The sequence below is a fragment of the Eptatretus burgeri genome, chromosome 10, assembly GCF_056783735.1.
Source record: "Eptatretus burgeri isolate ZD-2024b chromosome 10, Ebu_testis_v1, whole genome shotgun sequence".
NCBI lineage: Eukaryota > Metazoa > Chordata > Myxini > Myxiniformes > Myxinidae > Eptatretus > Eptatretus burgeri.
In genome coordinates, this window is record NC_140970.1 from 89143706 (window position 1) to 89167491 (window position 23786).

The 23786-nt window shown below is 44.7% G+C and overlaps 1 protein-coding gene and 1 pseudogene across 1 annotated transcript in view; both read right to left on the minus strand.

The window, feature by feature from the left end:
• HDDC2 (HD domain containing 2) overlaps positions 1-23786 on the minus strand; it is a 28105-nt gene that overhangs the window by 1945 nt on the left and 2374 nt on the right. The window contains exons 3-4 of the mRNA XM_085899279.1: positions 7938-8006; positions 2236-2371 (exon numbers count right to left, since the gene is read on the minus strand). Of these exons, the coding sequence (XP_085755405.1) occupies positions 2236-2371; positions 7938-8006 (205 nt within the window). The remainder of the gene's footprint in view (positions 1-2235; positions 2372-7937; positions 8007-23786) is intronic.
• LOC147019067 (uncharacterized) lies at positions 9389-19150 on the minus strand (annotated as a pseudogene).

A 23786-nucleotide genomic window follows, 5' to 3' on the forward strand; every position in this document is an offset into this window, starting at 1 on the left:
GTTTAACTCTGCTCTTGCGTGCTTCCCTCGTTCCCAAATTATTATTGTAAATAAACATCCCCATTTGAGAAATGTATCCGCTCGTTCGTGTCCTTTCCTCCATTGGCTTATCGTGCTGCGTGTTGGGAAATTAGCCAGGCTGTTGCCGCTGTAATGGGACATTTGGACCAACGGATCTCGGCGATAAAACGCTCGGGTCGCACGCGGTTCGAGTACGCTAAGCGGCTCGTTTCGTACGGGTGCTGTCAAGGGTGTGGAGACTCGGTAAATCGCCACGTGGAAATCTAGGTATTTTGAAAATTGGCGAATAGCCCTGTACCACGTGGCAGAAATATTGACGCTTCACCGTCCGAAAAGAGACCCGTACTTTTTCTGAGTTTTCCGAAAAGGTACGATCTAAATTCCGGGCGATCGGTTGAGCCGACTCCACTGCTCCATCTAGCGGTCGTGCTCGCAGCCGATACCCGGCCCCGCAACAATATTAGTTTAGCCCAATCTCTCAATGGTGAAGAATCACTCAAAAAATTATCAGATCCAGACCTGAATCTTCACCAAAATTGAATCAATTCTTCCTTGTCACCCACCCAACGTGTCTACTAAGTTTCATCCGAATCCGTCCCAACTTTTTGAGATATCATGCTATATATCGTTTTTGGCCCTATCTCTCAATGGTGAAGAATCACTTTAAAATTCTCGTAGTCAGATCTGGATCTTCACCAAAATCTACTCAGTTCATCCTTGTCACACACCCAACCTGTCCACAGAATATCATCCGGATCCGTCCACAACTTTTTGAGATATCCTGTACACAGACAAACAGAAAGGGGTGAAAACATAACCTCCTTTACCTTCAGTGGTGGAGGCAACTAGAAGGGCACTTGGTAGAGCATATACCTCCACCCGGATCCAGATTCAGATCTTCACCAAAATAGAATCAATTCATCCTTGTCACACACCCAACCTGTCCCCCAAGTTTCGTCCGAAATCATCCATAACAGTTTACATTTTGTCTCCCACTGAGGATGGATCTGCATCCAGACCTTTACTACAATCTAATCAGTTTGTTCTTGTCACCTCGGCAACTCATCCACCTCGTTTTGTCATAACCTGTCCTTGACTTTTTTAAATGTCGTTTTTTGACCCAATCTCTCAATGGTGAAAAATCACTTTGAAAATCAAAATTCTCGTATCCAGATCTTCACCAGCATCAAATCGATTTGTCCTTGTCACACACCGGACCTGTCTATCAAGTTTCGTCCAAGGCCATCCATAACTTTCTGAGATATTGTGCTACATATCGTTTTTTGCCCTATCACTCAATGGTGAAGAATCACTTCCCACAGACAGCACCAATGAAATTGCGGTGAAATAAGCTTCAGCACAAACATTCAAATTCGATCACAAGGCTGAGTGGAGAATGGGAGCAGGATGGCCAACTTGACACCATCATTGTGCAATCCTGAAGCACACAAGTTCATTCTGTGTGACAATGGCAGCTCAACGCTGATTGTTCTTGCCAGTGCAATATGATGATGATAAACTTGGCAGCATGTAACCTTTCAGCCAATGGAGAAGCTTGTGTTTAATCGGCCAATGTTTGCGAGCCTTCTTAAAAGGTGCCGGTAATGGGCATTAGTTAGATTTGGTAGGTCCAGAATTTGCACATCAAGTGATGTAATGGTGTCTCAGTAGCACCAGCAATTTAACGGAATTCCTTGAGGGGGTTTACCAGCTGCACTGTCGTCAATTGCAAAAAAGGAAGAAAAATGTTAGCAGGAATTTGTAATTTGTTCATTGTGCTCACGATGGCTCGCCTCCTCTTTGCAAAAGAAATTGTGAGATTTGTAACATTCACCAATGAATGCTGGTAGATGGGACACCCGTTTAACATCCATCCGAGGGACGGCATTTGAAATGCACACATTGCTGCATCACTCGAAGTCTAGGCCATCCCGCCAATCCTGTATATGGCTAAAGGTGAGCTTTGTGATTTCCCATTAGCCAGGTTTTCGGAAGATTTTGTGTTGAAAAGCTTTCTTGGCGTCAAGCATGGGAAGTGTGTTGGCCATTTTGGGTCATGGTCGATCAAAGGACACAAAGTAATTTACTTTCGGAATCCTGCTGCTGCTGATGCTGATGCATCAAATTGGCCATTATGTTCCCAGTCCATATACCATAAGATTGCAATAATAAAACTGCTCAAGTAATCCTTGTACCTTTGTGGGAAAAACGTACCAAAGGTTGAATCAAAAAATTCCTGCAGATCTCTAGTCTGCCTCTCCTGTTCATACTCAAATGCCTGGAGGACCATCTCAAACCTGTCCAGGTCTTTTACAAACTTTGCTTCGCTCGACATTTGGTCCTCGTACTCCTACAAAAAAAAAACATTTTTAAAAATCCAGCAACAATGTGAAGTGTTAATCGATCTTGTTACGTTACGTTTGCTACCGACACTGAGGAAGGAAAATAAAAATGTCTGACAACACCTGATTATCCTTCTGAAAAGGAGCTGTTAATTCACCCTAAATTAATTCATTTTATCAAGTAAATCTGATCAAATAAAGAACGGGTAGCGGTACATTCAAAATACACTGCCCTCATGCCAAATAAATAATTAAATAACATATCCTCCAGCGCACGACATTGCCGGGGCGCCTTCAGCGCCCGGTGATGCTGCCTAATAATCATAAAATAATTTCTCAATCAATTGGCTAATAGCATACCTAAACTACCACGGTTTCATCTGAAGCTGTAACTTTGAAAATTAATTAATCGAAAAATGAATAATAATTAATTGATTAATCAATAAATCAATAATACCCTGCATAGCCAAATCACTTGTTCACTGTCATGTCCAAATATCAGCTTCCTAGCTCAAAAAGGTACCCGAGATATTGCCCAAATGAGGGGAAAATAGTAATTAATAAATCAATGATTATAATCAAGTAATTAATCAAGGAATTCATTCATCAAACTAGAGGGGGAGCATACGGTAGAGTGCAAAACCTCCGCCGCCAATACTGCTAGGTCACTCAAGTGAACCTGATATCCTATTCATTCAATATGACGTCAACAGTGCTCACAGAGTTATAGTTTGCAACTTTCCCTTTTACTTTTAACTTTTGGCATGATCTAATGGCATGATCCTTGGACCATACCTAATCCCCCCACCAAGTTTCGTCGAAATCCGTCCAGGAGTTTTTCCGTAACACTGTTCACAAACAAATAAACAAACAAACAAACAAACAGACAGGGGTGAAAACAGTAACCTCCGTCCATCTTCGATGGTGGAGGTTAAAGATGAAAAAAATATTGTTTTTGCCAAAGCACTTTATCACTATTGTGCCCAAATTTCAGCTTCCCAGCTCAAAGGATGGCTGAGATGTCACCCAGACAAACAAACAAGAAAACAAACAAACAGAGTGAAAACTGAGTACACCCTTTCGGCACACGTCATTGTGGTTGCCATTGGTGCCCAGCAATGACGTCGTGCAGCGCCTGGAGATGGAATAGTGAGGGGTGGTGTAAAATAACGATTTGGTAATCCTGTACCGTAATGCACATGGTTTCATTTTAATGGTATGCAAAATAGATAATGAATTCAAAAGCCAGCCCAATATTGAGTTTCCCAAGCGGGAAGAACAATCTTGAATCAAAATAAGGACAACAAATTAATTGAATGTTGAGGCGTATGCTGACAGCTGTGGGAAAGAAAGCAAAGTGGTGTTTCAGGTGTGAACCCTTCTTCCAAGTGAAATCACGAAAAAGGGCTTAAAAATGATGTGGCTATAGCGGTCGCTCAATACCTTGAGATAAAAATTGCATTCAAAGGAAATACAAAACATTAACAGAAGGCGATGACAATCCCATGAAGCAATTTGCTTGTGTTGGGCACGCCGTAACAAAAAAAAAACATAACAATACAATAAAATACAATAAACGATAAACCGAGGTACAAGGTAATGGGAATCCAATTGTGATTTGTAATTCAAGGCAACATAGGAAAAAGAAAATTGGACTTAAATCGATCCAAGCAGTTCCACGGTTATGAATCGGAACACAAAATCAAACATTTCTTAAACATACAGTATGTGGAAAAAATTTCAACGAGGAAGCACATTTTAAGCTGCCCGTCAGACCATTGCAAAATTTAGGGATAAAATAACGAATATTATGCTGAAAAGACAGTTCTATGCTTATGGAGATGAATACAAGACATTGATTTGGTAGTATACCAGTGAATATCATAATTAAAAATGAATGGGTTACATAAATGATAAGGGAGCCGTCTATTCACACATTGATACATAAAAACACCTCGTTGATAAAGTGTAACATCGAACAGTTTCAGTAATTTTTAGTGATAAAATAATTGATTGGTTTGAGATCCAGGTGCCATCCCACATATTTGAATACATTTTTTTCTGTAAAATAAATAATTTATTGACATTCGACTGAAATGCATTTACACAATGCAAGAGGACAATATTACAAATAAGGAAATACAAGGGAACAGTAAAACAGTCGGAATATATTGTTGCGGACCCGGCGTCGCCAGGGAACCATGAAGGAGGGGCTGTCTCGGGTTCCTCTGCGGACTCACCGGGAATTGTAGGCTGTCGCAGATGAATAACTGTGTCGTGGCGGGTCGCTAATCGCCCGCAAATGCCAATAACTTGACCACGCGACTTAGGGTCCTCTAACAACTGTTTATCGAAGGACACGTGACGACCTCATGGGGGAATCATGCCCTCGGTACGTACTTGCGTTATTTAGGTTACCTACCAGATCAGGTGCAGCCAAGCAGAGCTGCCAAGTACGTACCGGCTATTTAACAGATTTTTGAGGAATAACATCCCGGCTAAGCTAGGGTGCGAGCCAGGCTAGACCAATGGAGGAAAAGACAAAAACGGGCTGGGAACATTTCTAACAAACACATTTATTTAAACTCGGAGCGAGGAAAGTTATGTGGCACAGGATGGGAATTATTGCAAATGTACAGGAAGGAAAGAAAAGAATTTGTGGGGTACAGCAAAAGACAAACAATATTTACCAAAGAAGACAGTGCAGAGTTATCCTGAAAATTCTTATACAGTCTTAACTTATGCTACAACAGGCACCATCATGCGTACACACACACAAAAACCAGAGGAAAATTATAGATAGCCCAGAGAGATAGAAACAGTTGAGGATTAATGACCTCTCAATACCTGGTGCGGCTAGCAGACCTACGCAACCCAGAACGCTTAAGAAAGGGAGAAATACTTAGGGTGTCTCGTGTGCGTATTTGAGAGATACAAGTGTAATGTGATGTGGGGTGCGGCGTAGTGCAAGAGGAAGAATGTGAGGTGTAAGTCAGTTCGGTTAACTCTTGAGTTTTGCTCTGAAAAGAACAGTTAGTCGGGCTTGCCCGCGTTGATTGCTCTTTTGCATCCACAGTAGATGAGATAGATGGTAGAAGAAAGATGCGTGAGAGAAAAGATCCTATCATAAATCGTGTAAGAGTCTACATGTGTAAATGTCGCTGCGGAATGCAGCCAAAATGAGCAATGTTGAAATGGAAGCAGTCCCGGCTCGCAGCAGCAATGCGTGACCCCAAGCCTGGTCAGGCTGACTCGATGTTCTGGCGTCTTCTGTTCGGCTCTGACCCTGGCGATCTCTCGGCAATACTCTCCAACTCTGTCCCCGTCAATACTGCTGCTGCCTGGCGACATTCTCTGCTCTGAAAAGAGCTGCGTTCATTCCTTTTATGAGCTCCAGATGAGGGGAGGAGCCAAACATTTGATCAAAAGAATCTCTTAATGAAATTGAGCTTCCCTATTGATCCATAGCGGTCGTAGCCATGCCCACCAAGCCCTAAAGGCAAAAAACGACTCAGTCGCTTGCTAACAGTGCCACGCGTAACAGTTCCGACCTTTACATGGGGCCGTGGTTTTTAGAGGCGCTCTCTGGACCCGAACGTGGGCCGGCCTTCATTCAAAGGTAGGATTGTAGGGAAATCCCTGCGTTACCCGTAGGTCCGAAACAAGCTGCAGCACATGTTCGTGCTTCGGGTTATGCCCCAAAATAACCCGACCTTTGTCTCCTCAGCATCCCTCGAAACTGTGGTGAGTGTAGGATGAGTATGCGGCAGTTGAGCTGGTTGTAGAGTAGCAACAACATATTGTGGTGTTTCTAATAAGGTAGGATTGTGACGTGGTATTGTGGGGAAGAGGTTGAAGTTTCTTGTAACGAGAATGTGAATAATGGTCGCATTTGTAATGGAAATGTAAGCGTTGGTTGGTGCGGGGATTTTTAGTGGTCGTATGAGGTGGTTGTGGTGAGGGTGATATAATTTGGTGAGCAGAATAAAGGTCTGAAGTGAAATGGCAGTTTATAATTGGCATGCAAATGCAAATGAGGCGCTCGCAGCGCACTTGCTTGGTTACTATTAGTCTTTACTGATTTGCGTGCGTGCTTGCGTGTTTCGTGTGAGAGAAAGGGGTGTAGCAAAGAAGTGGAAGAACTGCAAAGGTTGAAGATTAAAGAGAAGAGAGAAGTCTAACTGAAAGAGTCCCACACAACGCATCTTTCCCCTTTACCCACTAGACATACGGAAAGGACTTACAAATACACATACTATTTAAATAACTGCCGTGGGATTGCTGTATGTTGTGTGCCATTGCCTTTGAGGCATGCGGTTTTACAGAACCACAATATTATGGGGGAGAAAACACTTCAGTCTTGAAATGATACCAAATACCTTTGGAAACCTTCTTTTCAAGTTCACGAATATGGAATTTCCATGATAGCTATCAATATAAACACCAAGAAATTTAGTTCATTCAACTCATGGAATTATTTCATTATTCACCAGGATCTTAGCTTGGTCTAAATCTGAACAGTTTCTCTTTTTTTACTCAACATTATAAAATTACACTTTTTTGCATCAACAGACAGTCTATTTGCATGAAACCATTCACACATTTCTAAAAGATTTTCATTGACAACAGTATTTAATGAGTCCAACTTATTATCACTATTCAAAACATTTGTGTTGTCAGCATATGAAACAAAATAAAACAAACTTACAGTGTGAGTGTGTAAATAAGAATGGACCCAGAAGAGAACCTTGAGGAACTCCACAGGTAATCTTAAATTCAGAAAAATAACATACTTGATGCACTGGATGTGACTATCTAAATAACTTGTAAACCAACCCCCCCCCCCCCCCGCCCACCGAATCTCATTAGAATACAGTTTTGACAGCATCAATTTAAAATTAATGGCATCAAAAGCTTTCGATAAATCGATGAAAACACCAATAGCACAACAATCGTTTTTAAAAGCATCGATAATTTTGTTGGCGAGGTCAATCAGACCCATACATGGAGAGTGGCCTTTTCAGAATCCATGTTGATTCTTACAAATAAGTTTATGTTTGTGTAGAAATTTAAACAATCTTGTCGACATAATTCGTTCTAACAATTTTGAAAATTCAGAAAGTAACGAAATTGGCCCATAATTTGTTAGTCCCCTCCCACTTTTAAACAATGGTGTAACTCTTGCTATTTTTTTTTATCTGGGAATATCCCTTTGTTCAAAGACAAATTACAAATACTAGCAGAGTACCTGCCTGACAGGCGATCTTGTTCCAAGTATGCAACACATCTTCTGACACATACCTTTATCTGGGCGGTGCATAGGCAACTGGCAGCTGCCTCAATCTCTCCGGAAAATTAAAAAAATTAATAACCCGGGTCACGTGCATGAAGCGAAAACATACCAGCTGATTATAATTCAAAACACCTCACTGCACATTTGGAAATAGTTGAAGCATCAGGATAGCTACCAACTACTATCCTGATGCCTCACGAATCGCATATGGAAATAGTCCTCTTGCAGCCCCAATGAAATTAAAATGAAATTAAAATCTTTCTTTTAAATAAATATCTTACCTCCCACAAAGACAAGATTTCTTTTCCCACCGATTCATCAACATGACTTGTGATGCTTTTCATAGCTTCCTAGAAATGACATTTGGAGAAAAATCAGTCAAATGTACAAATTTTACAAGTATGCTTTTAATGCAACAAACAGCAATCCTTCCAACTGTTTAAACTGGAGGAGTGAGAGTTTGATTCTAACAGAATGTTTCAATCCTCAAAAAATCAAATATAAATAAACACGTAACTAATGCGCGTGCACGCACACACACAATTGTAATTTACATTGCTTAGAGTGGATGTATTGTAAAGCCCAATTTATGTCAGCCAAGACAGTATTAGAAGGGCCACATCCTCCATCCCTTCGTATTTTTCACTGTTAAATGTGCTTGTTTCTCATCTATTTATTACCTCTGTTCTCAACGGCCTCACAACTAAACGTTCTTGAGCTGAATACAATATGTTTCTCTTTTGAATATAATCAATCGACTGTGTGCTCGAGCCAGGAAATCAATGGGCGCACCTGATGTCACACGAGGGACGGTTTTGAACCGAGTGATGGTGGACAGACATCAGCCGAGAGCGGGGAAACTCTCGGGTGAGGTCCCTGTTAAAGTTCAAGCTGAGAATCTGGAGAGTAGGGAGCTTATACTGCTTTCCCCAACCTCTCCATAAAGGCCCCTCCCAGAATTTCCGACTGGAGCATCACCAATGTTCTTTCGACCCACCTCAAAAGGAGAAGGAACCGGTCCCATGAGTCTGGGGATGCAAACACCGAGTTCGCACTGATCGGCCAGAGACCCACCTCACAGCACATCTTGTGTGGGGAAACTAATGCCTGTTTGTCCCAACGATTCTAGGCAAGGGCTCCTCTGCTCGACCAGGCCCAAAGCAATGCATTATTTATTTTATCCCCCTTGTATCTATGAACGCTTTTCCTCCTCCTGTGTGTGTCCGACTACTTTTTGAGAGAATTGTTGTCAATAAGGACAGGTTAACTTAGATGAGTGAGATCTTTATAGTATATAAGCGTGATGAATTTTCCCGATACGACGTCCTCCTCTTCATTTGCGTTCCACACACAGCAGATGGGGTTTTGCGTGTGTGTGTGTGTGTGTGTGTGTGTGCATGTGCGTGTGAGTGTGCGTGTGTGTGTGTGTGTGTGTGTGTGTGTGTGTGTGTGTGTGTGCATGTGCGTGTGAGTGTGCGTGTGTGTGTGTGTGTGTCCCCGTGATAATGTTTTTACCATTTGAGCTTTTGCCATCAAATTTTCCACAAATCTTTATTATGAGAATATGGAGAATAATATACACACATATATATATATATATATATATATATATATATATATATATATATATATATATATATATATATATATATATATATATATATATATATATATATATATATATATATATATATATATATATATATATATATATATACACACACAAGCTGGAAGGCGACGAGGGATCCACGAGGATCTAAGCGCTGGATACGATGCTTTTCATTCTGACCGATCCACCGACGAAGATTCATTGCCAAAACGTATTGGTTCACATGCAATTGTTCCTCTGCCTGGCAAGATTTTTCCTATTGCGTATTTTGCCAACTGGCACTCCTCACAGGACTACCATTTGAAAAATAAAACCTAAATCAAAAATCGGCTCAAGTAAAATTTTCTAAATATCTCGAAGTGTTTCATTCCGAAGTCTCGTTTCTCCACATTCAAAACTGTAGGACAAGTATTGAAAATAGTGAACGTAGGTCGAGAAAGTAGTTTTTCGAATTGTGCGTATTTCAGCCCGGACACCCTTGGTGATCGAATCTGGAAAAATGCTGCGGTTCAATTTTGTAGTAGTTATTAAACTCTATCCATACACCGAATTTGAACGTTCCGCCGTCGATGGTTTCCGAGGTCAAGGTCACTTAACATATTCCCTGGTTCACCACCTTTCTGCATTCGGAGGGCTGCCATTCGGAAACTATGAGAGATAGAGGAACGTTATGTTGTCGCGATAACTAGATGGGGATGCAAGGAATAGGCAGGAGTTGGTCCGGTCGCTCTACCTATCATAGAAGCCGCGCTACGTCAGTTACCGTTTGGGTTCTTAAAACGCGGTTTTTCGGCCGCTGCATAGCAACAGGTGGTTGCTTAGCAACGAAACTCAAACGCACACACTCCCAGCCCATATGGCACCTGTGCGCCAAGTTTCATCTAAATTGGTTTACTGGTTTGTGCTGTGGAGCCTCGCGTTGCAGACACACACACACACACACACACACACACACACACACACACACACACACACACACACACACACACACACACACACACACACACACACACACACACACACACACACACACACACACACACACAGAAAACACGACAATAACAGATATCTAGCGAATCCCAATATATTGTTATGGATCCGGCAGTGGCGGGATTCGCACCCGACTCTTGACAGCCAAATGTTGAAGATTCGGCGTCACTTAACAGCACCGCCATCTCCGGGGTTGTAACGCCGGCCGGTTCGGCACAGGCCTCGGGTCACGTGCCTCGGATCACGATACCAACGTACACCTGTGCCTTGCCAGTTGGGGAAATAGACCCCGGTTACAGACTGGTTTTGTCAGAGACCGAGCGAAGTCTGCGAGTCCGTAACCATTTTGGTTTTAAATACAAATCGAGCGAATTATTCCCCAGCACGGCACGAATAAACTGAATCGCGGAAACTTTCATATGAATCAGCCAGATTTATTGGGGACACATTGGGGAACACAACACAAGCAAAGCATTCACGACAATGTTATAATTAATCTATAACCCGGTCTTAACTAGAGAGCTACGGATTACGGGTTTCGAAGGGAACTCTAGCGAGACAAACCTGAGACAACATGCACACAAGACACAGAGTACTTGGTGATGCCTCATGGACGAGGGGAAAGTGTCAAAGGCACGAATGCGGCTCGTGACAAGCCGATGTCAACGGATTCGAGCACCCAGCTCGAACACGCCGCGTTGCAAGATGGTGGTGTCCTTTTGTCGCACCGCGCACGCACGCAGCCTCAGCGCGTTCAGCCCCCGTAAGGTCGATGGCACAAGAGCGGAAGATCTACGGTGTGCTCCAGCTGGCTTTTCACAAGGTCCAGCATACAAATCTAGGCCTGGCCTGCCCACCAGACCAGGCCAAATCGGGGTGTTGGGCTCCGCAGGCGGATCGACGGGATTACAAGACGTGTCGAGCCATGCCGTAAGTAGGGACAGTCAGAGGCTCCGTCACTGGACTCCGGATGAACCTGTCGAGGACCTCCTCATAAAAGTCGATCGCCGACTCCCCTCATGCAGTTCCTCCTGCCTCTTTCACGAAGCAGATCGCAGACAGACACAGCCGTCCCTTACACAGCCGATCCCGACTCACACGCCTCGTTTCTCCTGCCTCTTTCACGAAGCCGATCGCAGACAGACAGCCGTCTCTCACACAGCCGATCGCGACTCCCACTCGTTTCTTATACAGCAGATCGCGACTCTCACAGTCGTTTCTCATTCAGCAGAAGGCAGACAGACCTCATGCAGTTCCTCTTGCCTTTCGGGGCGGCCTTTTCACGAAAGCCGATCGCAAAAACCCTCATGCAATTCCTCTTACTGCCGATCGCCCGACTCCACGCTCAGGCAGATCCAACCTTGCCTTTCCGGCGCTCGCTCTCTTAGACACTCCCCCGGGGATCCGTGATTGGTCCATCGCTCGAGATTGCAGCTGCCCTCCACCAATCGGATGCTGACTCGTCTCGCCGACGGACACTCTCCGAGCGCTGGGCGGGGTTAGTTCAGAGAGGGGAAGGAAAAATAAGCAAGGCGCCTCCCGGTCCACCACTACTGTATGAACACTGGACAGCCTGCTACACCCCCCGACACACATGTAACGTCCAATTACCGAACAACCTGACTAAACATGCATTCAAGGGGGAATCTGGGCTAATCCTATACTTAATAACACACTAAGGGCCATTTCCGCAACACTACCCCCACCTTTCTCCCGAGGCTTTCCCAAGCCTCCATCTGGGTAATCCACGGGAATGACCCTGTCTAACGTACAGCACAAATCTCCCATTTACTATAACCCACAATATTGGAAGCACTTAACTCCAAAAACCAAAGTGTCATAGTAAGATTGGCATGTCCCTATCCTAGTGTGTCAGACCACGAATCTAACAAACAAATTCACACTCTATGCACACTACTTGACATTTTAATTATGGATTTGAACGGGAGGGCATTCAATTTTACTTTTAACACCGATATTTGCATAGGAGCAGGACATTCAAAGGTTCAAAGTTCTTTAACGTGTTCGCTCCTTCATGCCCCCTCCCGGCAGTATTGTCCATTCACCCCTGAGGGTTTCCTCACTTCGTGGCCCTATTGGCCTCTCACCAGGTGAGTTCAGTCAGCCCAGTGGCCTAATCTCAGAGAGAGTTCTTCGGCCCACTGAGCCCACAAAATGGCATGAATCTTCGGCCGTAACGGCCCACAAAAGCACTTTGGCCTCAATGGCCCACAAAAATGCTTCGGCCCATATAGCCCACAAAATGACTTCTTGGCCGCAATGGCCTATTCACGAGCAGCAGCAGGCAACAAGCCCTGCGTTGGACAGCAGGTGACACAGCAATGGTGGCACAGTGATATCGATGGTAAGCAAATGCAGTTTGGAGGCGTTCTTGAGGACGCAAGTGGGTGTGATGACCTCAAACCAGGTGAGATGGAGTGTACCCTTAACCTTCCTTGCCTGACTTGCTTTGGCAGGACTTGTTTTGGTATGGTCCTCTCAATAAGTTTTTTTTTTCTCCTTTTTTTTTCCTGTACAGACAGGATGGTGTGTTTCTGACTCAAACGTTATCTTCGTGGGTGTGTGCTCATGACATACTGGTGGCCTCTCTGGCACTTGGAGAGGGTGACCTAGCCTGGCCCTTGCTAACAAATTTTCTGATCAACACGACTCATACCAGGTGTAACACATGAATGATGCGGAGGAGAGTTCATCGAACCTAACCATTTACTTTTAGCTCTAAACAATGCAACAAACCCTGCTATGGCTAGAATGATCCTAATGACTCATTTTTCCTGACCTGGCACACTGTTCCATTCTATTAAACCTGGGCAAGGCCCTTATTTGTCTTTTTTCATTTGGTGATGCGAGGCATAACTTGCTGGCTGGGGAGTGTGACTACTACCAAGCCTTTTTGCCTGCCTCCAATCGGGCGTGGAGGACACCCAGCGACCCCGGGGCTCACCTGAGCGTGCTTATGGCGCTCCTAACTCAGGGGTGGCTCTCTCGCCCCCATACTGTACTCTCTGGCACTAAAACCTACTGTGCTCTCCTGGCACTAAGCCTACCGTGCTCTCCTGGCACTAAACCCTACCGTGCTCTCCTGGCACCTCTGACAGCCTTCACCTGCCAGGAACCCCCAAAGCCCTGGTGCCCTCTCTCCCGACTCACCAACTTCCAATACCATGTCACACTCCCAGCCAGTACCACCATACCTTGGCCTGCACCTACCCCTCGCAGTCCGCCTGCACAATAGAACAGCAGCCAGAATCCATGTAAAATCCTCGAAGCCCCCCTAACCTACACTAACTTGGTTAGGAGACTCCTACCGACAGGGTACGTTGTTCACACTCACTCTTCTCATTTGCACAATCACGCCATTCACCCAAACACTTTAGTCATTCATTCCACAGTGCCACACACCCAGTCCACAACACCATCCAACACCTTTCACTTTTGTGTGAAAACAAAACCACACCAGTCCCTTGGATCCCACTTGGTCATCAAATTTAACTGATACACTTTTTTTTACCAAACCCCAATCAATCTGTCACTACGTCCGTCGTCCGCTGGCCTACTCCATACTGCCCTAATCGTTTATTTCCAACAATTTAAACAAAACATCAAAATCTCTTCACCAGCCTCATGAACCTCTGCATGGTTCTAACCAGGCATTTCAATCCTTCCTCAAACAAGCCACCCTTTGTCATCCACTTGTTTCAGGTGTGTTTAACAGTCTGCCTGTGATGTCTCCACCACTTTTTTTTTCAATAATCAACCAAATCCACTCGTGCCACTCTTATCCCTTCTATCAGTCTCAATTTGCAATCACTCTCGATATAATTTTCAATCAAGATTTTTACATCCCAATATGGCCTGCTTCTTTGGCTCATTGGAAGGGGAGTGAGGGAACGAATCCCTCATTACCCATTACATGACCCCGCCGCCTTTCCACCATGGCTCAAAGGGGTCACGTCTCAATTGGGGTTGTGGTCCACCCCCTCCTCTTCTCCAGGGTTCGCGGAAGTCAGGTAAACCCCAATCGCGGGAGCGGCCTCCCGCTCTTCTCCCTAACTCTCTGAAGACCGATAAACCCCACTCAGCTAGCCAAACCCTTCGTGTCCTCAGAGAGGTTTGAAGACCAAGTGACACATGCCAGTGCCGCTTGCTACTCATCTGCGCTCTACCCCATAGTTACTGTGAGGCCGAGAGAGAAACCAAAATCCAATTTCTAAAGCCTGCTCCTGGATGCAGCACCTCCAACTCTACAAGAACCCATGCGGAGCTGCTGTCTATTATGGTTTCTATCCCCTGGCTCAAGTTCTGTTCTGGTGGCATTTCTATTTCCCCTTGCACCTCTAACCTATTTCCTACGTCAGCACTCATTCTACGCTCAGGACTCCCACACACAGCAGGCTCCACACATTCCAAGGTTATGTGTTCACATTCCCCACATTCAACCTTGCCTGCGTACTGATCCACTGCCTCGCATTCCAGGGTTACATTCTCGACCGCCACGTGAGTACCCACACACGTTTCGGCCTTGGCAGCACACACCGGTGCTGTAGTCTGGACTGTGGGCTCACATCATTCATTCACAGGCACTCCACACACACATTCAGGGGTCACGCATACGTGCACCCCATCGGACAGAGTCTCTTCATTAACATAAAATCCAATTCCTAACTTAAACTCATCGTCCACACCATGTATGCATGTGCCCTCGTACCTGCTTCGTTCCAGAGTCACCTCGGTCCGGTCGCTTCCCTCCAGCAGGTTGCTCATCATCGGTCCACCACACTCCTCTGGGGCTGTCAGCTCCACATGCTGGACCTGCTCAAAATGTGTTTCATTCGTCAACAACCCCGTATGCTCCCTCAATGTCTCAATCACCAGGGTTTGCTCTAATTGTGGTGTCATCCGACGAGTGATGTCAATCAAGTCCCGCACCACTAACATTCCTCCCTGTGGTGATGTCGCACATCCCACATTATTGTGCTGTCCTACTTCCTGGCTCCATTTTCCTTTCCATTTGAGTCGTTCTTTCTCTCTGAGCCTTTTTAGTTGTTCGTTATCTTTCCAGAGTTTTTCCATCTCCGCGTACTCTAACCTTGCTTTCTCCTTTAGTTGCTCAATTTCAAATTCATATTCTTTTTGTTTCCTATCCCACTGTCTCTCTTGTTCTTCCTTCTCCAATCTCGTCGTTTCCCTTTCCTGCTTCATTCCTTGTTCTTTCACCATCTCCACGTACTCCAACCTTGCTCTCTCCTTTAGTTGGTCAATTTCAAATTCATGTTATTTTTGTTTCCGAGTCCACCATCTCTCATGTTCCTCATTCTCCAATCTCGTCGTTTCTCTCAATTGGTTGATCTCCCTTTCCTGCTTCATTCCTTGTTCTTTCACCATCTCTGCATACTCCAACCTTGCTCTCTCCTTTAGTTGGTCAATTTCAAATTCATGTTCTTTTTGTTTCGTCTCCCTCTGTCTCTCTTGTTCTTCCTTCTCCAATCTCGTCGTTTCCCTCAATTGATTGATTTCCCTTTCCTGCTTCATTCGTTGTTCTTTCACTACTCTTCCTTCCATCTCATTCTTTAATGTTGCTTTGGCTTCTAACTGTTCGATCTGCACAGTGTGGTTCCTTAACGTTTCATTCTCCGTTCTCTTTCTTTCCTCTCTTAACATCCTCAGCTCGTTTTGTAATTCCCTCTCTTTGTTTTGGTGTTTCTGTAACTCAGAATCTTTTTCCCACAATTCCTTTCTCATCTCCGCACCTCTTTCGCATGCTTCCCTCCTACTTTCGTCCATTCTCTTACCGTATTCCTCGCCGATTTCTAGTTGACGTGCCAGTTCATTTCCCCTGCACTCCGATTTCCAAAACTGTTCTGACTTTTCCAACAATTCTTCCTCCCTTTTCTTCAGATTTTTCTCTCCTCTTTTTATCTCCTGTTCCAGACTTTCTCTTATCTGATTGCCTGTTCTTACCTTTTCCTTCAGTTGTTGCAATTCCAAATCGTGTTCCCGTTTTTCCTTTTACAGCTTTGTTTTCCATTCTTCTTCCAAGTTATTCCTATCCCGGGAGTTACTAATTTGCTCTTCCTCTATTCTTTCGTTCAGTTCGCTCTTCTCCTGTTCCAACTTATGGGTACTCCACTCTACTTTCCTCATTTCTCCCTGTAGTTCCTTGAACTGTCTTGACTTTTCCAACAATTCTTCCTTCCTTTTCTTCAGATATTTCTCTCCTCTTTTTATCTTCTGTTCTAGGCTTTCTCTTATCTGATTGCCTGTTCTTACCTTTTCCTTCAGATGTTTCAATTCCAAATCGTGTCCCGTTTTTCCTTTTCCAGCTTTGTTTTCCATTCTTCCTCCAAGTTCTTCCTATCCTGAGAGTTACTAATTTGCTCCTCCTCTATTCTTTTGTTCAGTTCGCTCTTCTCATGTTCCAACCTATGGGTAAACCACTCTACTTTCATCATTTCTCCATGTAGTTCCTCGCCTGTGTTGGCTAAGTCATTTTCCAGCCACCAAATTCGTTCCTGTGCATCGGCCAATTGTTGTGACTCCCCGTGCACATAATTTTCCCGAACCTCGTCTGCATGCCGTAATGCCTCGTCCAATTTAATTTGTAACTCCTCAATACAATTCCCATCACACCTCTGCTCCAAGGTATCCGCCAATCGTGCATGAATCTCGTCAATGTACGCGTTGGCGTCCTGCTTTGTTTGCCATGACGCATGCTGTGACCACGTGGTTTGGACCGGTGGGCTGGAGCGCTTTCTTCGTACTGTACGGTTCGTTGCGCGCTATTCATAGTAACCCTCTCCTGCTTCGTTTCGCGCTGAGGTGGAGCCGCGCTGCCATTTTGCGACTCCATCTTTCTTCACAATTTCGAAGTTTGACACCAAATCCGCTCAAAATAATATCAAAGCAAATTTGGAATTTGCGAGCGACGTTTTTTTTTTTCTTCGCGCCTCTCGTAACCAATGTTCGGGGTGCGAACGACAGCAGATGTTGTTAAATCGGTGTCCTGCAAATTATGGGGGTGGATGGGTTCACATCCCACTCCTGACTACCAGTGTTATGGATCGGCAACGGTGGCGGGTTTGCACCCTACTCTTGACAGCCAAATGTTGAAGATTTGGCGTCACTTAACAGCACCGCCGTCTCCGGGGTTATAACGCCGGCCGGTTCAGCACAGGCCTTGGGTCACGTGCCTCGGATCACAAGAGCAACATACACCTGTGCCTTGCCAGTTGGGGAAATAGACCCCGGTTACAGACTGGTTTTGTCAGAGACCGAGCGAAGTCTGCCAGTCCGTAACCATTTTGGTTTTAAATGCAAATCGAGCGGATTGTTCCTCAGCACGGCACGAATAAACTCAATCGCGGAAACTTTCATACGAATCAGCCAGATTTATTGGGGACACATCGGGGAACACAACACAAGCAAAGCATTCACGACAATGTTATAATTAATCTCTAACCCGCTCTCAACTAGGGAGTTACGGATTACAGGTTTTGAAGGGAACCCTCGCGAGAGAAACCTTAGACAATATGCAGACAAGACACAGAGTAATTGGTGATGCCTCATGGACGAGGGGAAAGTGTCAAAGGCACGAATGCGGCTCGTGACAAGCCGATGTCAACGGATTCGAGCAACAAGCTCGAACACGCCGCGTGGCAAAATGGCGGCGTCGTCCTTTTGTCGCACCGCCCCCGCACGCAGCCTCAGTGCGTTCAGCCACCGTAAGGTCGACGGCACAAGAGCGGAAGATCCACGGTGTGCTCCAGCTGGCTTTTCACAAGGTCCAGCATACAAATCCAGGCCTGGCCTGCTCACCAGATCAGGCCAAATCGGAGTGTTGGGCTCCGCAGGCGGATCGACGGGATTACAAGACATGTAGAGCCGTGCCGTGAGTAGGGACAGTCAGAGGCTCCGTCACTGGACTCCGGATGAACCTGTCGAGGACCTCCGCATAAAAGTCGATCGCCGACTCTCCTCATGCAGTTCCTCCTGCCTGTTTCACGAAGCAGATCACAGACAGACACAGCCGTCCCTTACACAGCCTATCGTGACTCCCACTCGTCGTTTCTCCTGCCTCTTTCACAAAGCAGATCACAGACAGACACAGCCGTCCCTTACACAGCCTATCGTGACTCCCACTCGTCGATTCTCCTGCCTCTTTCATGAAGCAGATCACAGACAGACACAGCCGTCCCTTACACTGCAGATCACGACTCCCACTCGTCGTTTCACCTGCCTCTTTCACAAAGCAGATCACAGACAGACACAGCCGTCCCTTACACAGCCTATCGTGACTCCCACTCGTCGTTTCTACTGCCTCTTTCATGAAGCAGATCACAGACAGACACAGCCGTCCCTCACACAGCCGATCGCGACTCCCACTCGTTGTTTCTTATACAGCAGATCGCGACTCTCACAGTCGTTTCTCATCCAGCAGAAGGCAGACAGACCTCATGCAGTTCCTCTTGCCTTTCGGGGCGGCCTTTTCATGAAAGCCGATCGCAAAAACCCTCATGCAGTTACTCTTACTGCCGATCGCCCGACTCCACGCTCAGGCAGATCCACCCTTGCCTTTCCGGCGCTCGCTCTCTTAGACACTCCCCCAGGGATCCGTGATTGGTCCATCGCTCGAGATTGCAGCTGCCCTCCACCAATCGGCTGCCGACTCGTCTCACCAACAGACACTCTCCGAGTGCTGGGCGGGGCTAGTTCGGAGAGGGGAAGGAAAAATATGCAAGGCGCCTCCCGGTCCACCACTACTGTACGAACACTGGACAGCCTGCTACACCTCCCGACACACATGTAACGTCCAATTACCGAACAACCTGACTAAACATGCATTTAAGGGGGAATCTGGGCTAATCCTATATTTAATAATAACACACTAAGGGCCATTTCCGCAACAATATATATATATATATATATATATATATATATATATATATATATATATATATATATATATATATATATATATATATATATATATATATATATATATATATATATATATCGTTACGGATTTTAGAATCCGGTCTGATGAATGCATCCACACATCCGGGTCCTCGGACAGTTATTTCCTTAAATGCATGTTCAGATTAGCCCCATCCCCATGTCGAATTGGATCTTAAATGTGATGCATTGAGAAGGGTAAAGGATAGATCCCCTCTCTTATGGGAAGCTTTTTCTTTCCGACAGACACGTTCACACACATTTCTTTCACGAGCTCTGAAGCCCGCCCTCATTTTTCCTCAGCAACATTTCTTTCACGAGCTCTGAAGCCCGCCCTCGTTTTTCCTCAGCAACATTCTTTCGCGAGCTCCGACGCCCGCCTTTATTGAGAGCGAACGGGTCGTCGTGGTAACCGTGCCCTGGTGGGGCGGGGTGAGCTTGGGGCAGACGGCACCCCGTGGAAACGGCCCGGGGATATAAAAACGAGCGAGAGAAAATGTGAGGAGAGACGTTCTGAGATATTAAAAAAAAGGAGCGAAAGAGGGACGTTCTCTGAGGAGAAAAAAATCTGAGGAGAAAAAGTCCAGAGAGGAAAAAGCAAAGGGTGAGAGAAGCGACCAAGAAGCGGGTGTCTAACCAGCGCCGAAGAGACAATTCGCCCTTCCAGTGCTTCAGCAAGCGAGCGTCTGGGTGTGAGCAGTGCCGCCAGCAAGTGAGGCTCGGGTCGATCACCAACAACACCAGGGTCTAAACCCGCGACGGACGATTTCGGTGCCCTCCAGACGTCGACTGGCGTTCAAGGCTACTCCGCGAGAGGGTGCACAGCAAAGCTGGGTGCTGGCGATGGACGTGACACGCACGCACGCATTTTCAGGACGTTTTCGCTTCATGGACGACTTTCTGGTGAGCGAGACGATTCTCCCCCTCCCCTCCCCCTGAAGGATCTGCTGGGTACCCTTGTCTGCGTTTAGCTCTAAGTAAGTCAACCTCCGATAAGCATCTGCTCTTTGTCTCTTTCCTAGCATTTTGATTGATTTTGCTTTGAAATTCTTCATTTACCTCAGCAAATAAAAAGTTCTTTTTATTTATTTATTTTATTATTAATAAATTATTTGTCGATTTCCAACCTGTCCGTGTTTGTTCTTTCCCTCTCATTGGTCTAGCATTGTCTGAACCGAGATACACTGGGAGGTAATTACCATGGATTTGACCAAAAAATTGTCGGTACGCACCAGCGGTTAAAACGCTCGGCCGCCCTAACTAAAATCTAATCAGATAATATTGGTGCTTTGCCGAGGGCGAGCTCCCTGCTCAGGTAACCACGTGACCTCTAGTCAAACGGAATAATTAGACGGCGGACACTGGAACTCGTGGTTGACTGGGTGGCGTTCGTGGTTTTAAAACAACGCACCATCCCATAACTTTAATTGTGAGCGGTGGCGCCAGGTCCGGCTCTACCGAGGACAACCGGGATTAATCCCCCCGAGTGACAAGCTGGTGTCTCGGTACCCTGGACCGCAACAATATATATCAGTTGTTTTTGTCAAGTTTAGTTTGATTACAAAGTGGAGGCGGATGGGGTTTGTATGTATTTTGGGATGCTTTCTCGTTACCTCTGCCACCTAAGGTGAAGGAGGTTATGTTTTCACCCCTCTCTGACTATTACTTGAAAAATCGAAGATTTTTCAATGTCTCGAGATTTTTCAAGTATATTGGTCAGTCGATTTTGTTATGCTGTCTGTCTGTCAATCACCTGCAGGTCACAATTTAAAACCGATCTTCATGAAACATCATGACATGGGAGAGTTTGTCATCAGCAAGAAGCCTATTGTTCGAGATCAACATAGGCCAAAGGTCAATAGAGGCCAAAGGTCAACAAATTTGTCCAATTTCTAAAATCCTTAACTTTCATCCAATTGACTTGAAATTTGAAGAGGATTTATATTTCCGGTCAATAAATTCAACCAGCCAATTATTTTGAGGTCAACATGGACCAAAAGGTCAACAACTAAGGTGGTATTTTATAAAATCCTCAATTTTCATCCCATTGACTTGAAATTTGAAGAGGCCCGAGTTGCACATTTGATCATTGAATTGAACCACTTATTGTTGAGGTCAAATTTTTTTATGGATTTTGCAAGTAACGTGCTCTGCACGACGTCTTTTTCTTGTTTGTCTGTCTGTGAGCAGGATTTCTCAAAAAGTTATGGATGGATTCTGACGAAATTTGGTGGACAGGTCGGGTGTGTAACAAGGACAAATTGATTCGATTCTGGTGAAGATCCGGATGTAGATACGAGTATTTTTATTTTTAACTGATTCTTCACCACTGAGAGATGGGGTCAAAACCAATATAATATCATGATATTGCAAAATGTTGTGGACGGATAATGACAAAACTTGGTGGATGAGTTGGGAAGGTGACAAGAACAAGCCGATGAGATTTTGGTTCAGGTCAAGATCCAGATCTGGCTTATCAGTGGGATACAAAATGTAAACTGTTCAGCCTGGCGGAGGTATGCGCTCGACCAAGTCCCCTTGTAGTTTATTTCTGCAAACTGTTGTTTTGTGTGCTTCCTGCCCTGATAATGACAATTCGTTTCTTGTCATATATATGCGATGCGCATACAATGAGAAGTACTTTGATAGTGTGTGCTTAAAAACATTACATTGAATAAGAAATAAATTCATTGTGAGGATTCATTGTGATGAGCGAAGAGAGCCCTAAAACAACATTTTGGTGATGAAATGAGTGGCATGATTTAAAATATCCATATACATTCTTAAGATGCTCACAAAAACCTGAGACGTACCCTGTACATTCATCGAGGGTGTGGATGGCAGTTGGGTAAAAGCTGTCGTGCAAGCGATTACAGTTGGTCTTGATGGAATAACAATGTTAACCTGAGCAGAGAAGTTCAAAAATGGCGTGTGCGGATGGATCTCATCTCATATGATGGCTTTCACTTTTTTTGCTACTGGACTGCAGTACAGGCTCTCGATGAAAGGCAGATCGCACCCAATAATTTTACAAGCAGTCTTTATTGCCATACCAGACAGTGTCAGGATACACTCTATCACTGCTCGATCAACACAGGACGGCCAACACCAAAACTTTTCAACCTTCTAAGAAAGAACAATCATTGCTGAGCCTTTTTCACACAGTGATTGGTGTTTATTTCCCACTTAAGATCATTGGAAATACAGTATGTATGCCTAAAACTTAAAAAGAAGTGACAATCTCAACTTCAGCATCGTAAGTAACCAAGGGTAGAATGGGAGTTTTGTTTTTCCGGAAGTCAACAATAATTTCCTTCGTCTTCACGATGTTGAGTTTGAGATTGTTTAGAGAACACCATTCCACAAGTTTTTTGACTTGATTACAGTAATCACTTTAATCAATGTTGAGAATCAGGCCAGCAACGGTCGTGTCGCCTGCAAATTTCACCAGCAGCAAGCTATCAGATGATGCAACACAATCATGAGCGAACAATGAATCTAACTAACATCAGGGATAAAACACAGCCCTGAGGTAGCATTGTTCAAGGTGTTCGTCTGAGAAATTTTCTAACCAATTTTGACCACCTGTGGTCTATCGAAATTCTAAATGAAAATCCAAAATCCAGTTACCAATCAAACCATCCAGACCAAGTGCATCGAGTTTAAAATGAAGTTTGTGAGGTGAAATGATATTAAAAGCAAAATTAAAATCTAAGAAAAGTAACTTGGGAAAGATAGGCATTCGTTTATTTTGATGGTTTAACACGTGATGGAGAGTGTGAAACAGCATCATCAACTGATCGATCACAGCGATAAGCAAACTGATAAGGGTCAAGGGAAGCAGGAAGAGCAGATTTCATGTAGTGTAGAACGAGACGTTCTAAAGATTTCATAATGATGGGTGTGAGCACGACAGGTCTGAAATCATCTGTTTTCTTCTACATGTTTCATTAAACTTCATTTTTCTTGTGGTTTCTGGGATTGGTTGCTTATCCGTGCACGAGTAAATTACCAGCGGGCATGTGCTTGTTGCGTTCGACGTGTACAAACAAAGAAATAATTATAACCCCCGAAGCCACCATTTGGTGCACTAGAGAATAAATTAAAGCCTCCCTGTGCAGGCCATCTTGTGGAGTGTTAACTCCAGTGACACTAGAACAACTCCCCCCCATTCTTTTCTCTTGTTAAAAGAAAAATATACATAAAAGGCAAAACAGGCACAGAGAAAAAGGCCCTGTCGCCAATTATCCATAGCCTATTGGTATAGCAACATCGCTGAACATGACAAATTCAACACCCAAAGCAGAGAACAAATGAAGTCGCCAAAATTTCCCTCATTGTTTTTTTTTTTTTTGTAATTTTACATAATCTTAGGCTCATAATGGAGCTGGCTGACACACACACACACACACCTGTGAGACGAGACAAACAGCTACTGGGCTTGAGGGAAGTGATGTCACTTCCCAGGGCACTCTGGGTACTCATGACGTCACGACAATGGCGCCGCTTTTCTCGCCACACTCAGTGGGACATCTCCCAAGGAGGAATTTTCTCTGCC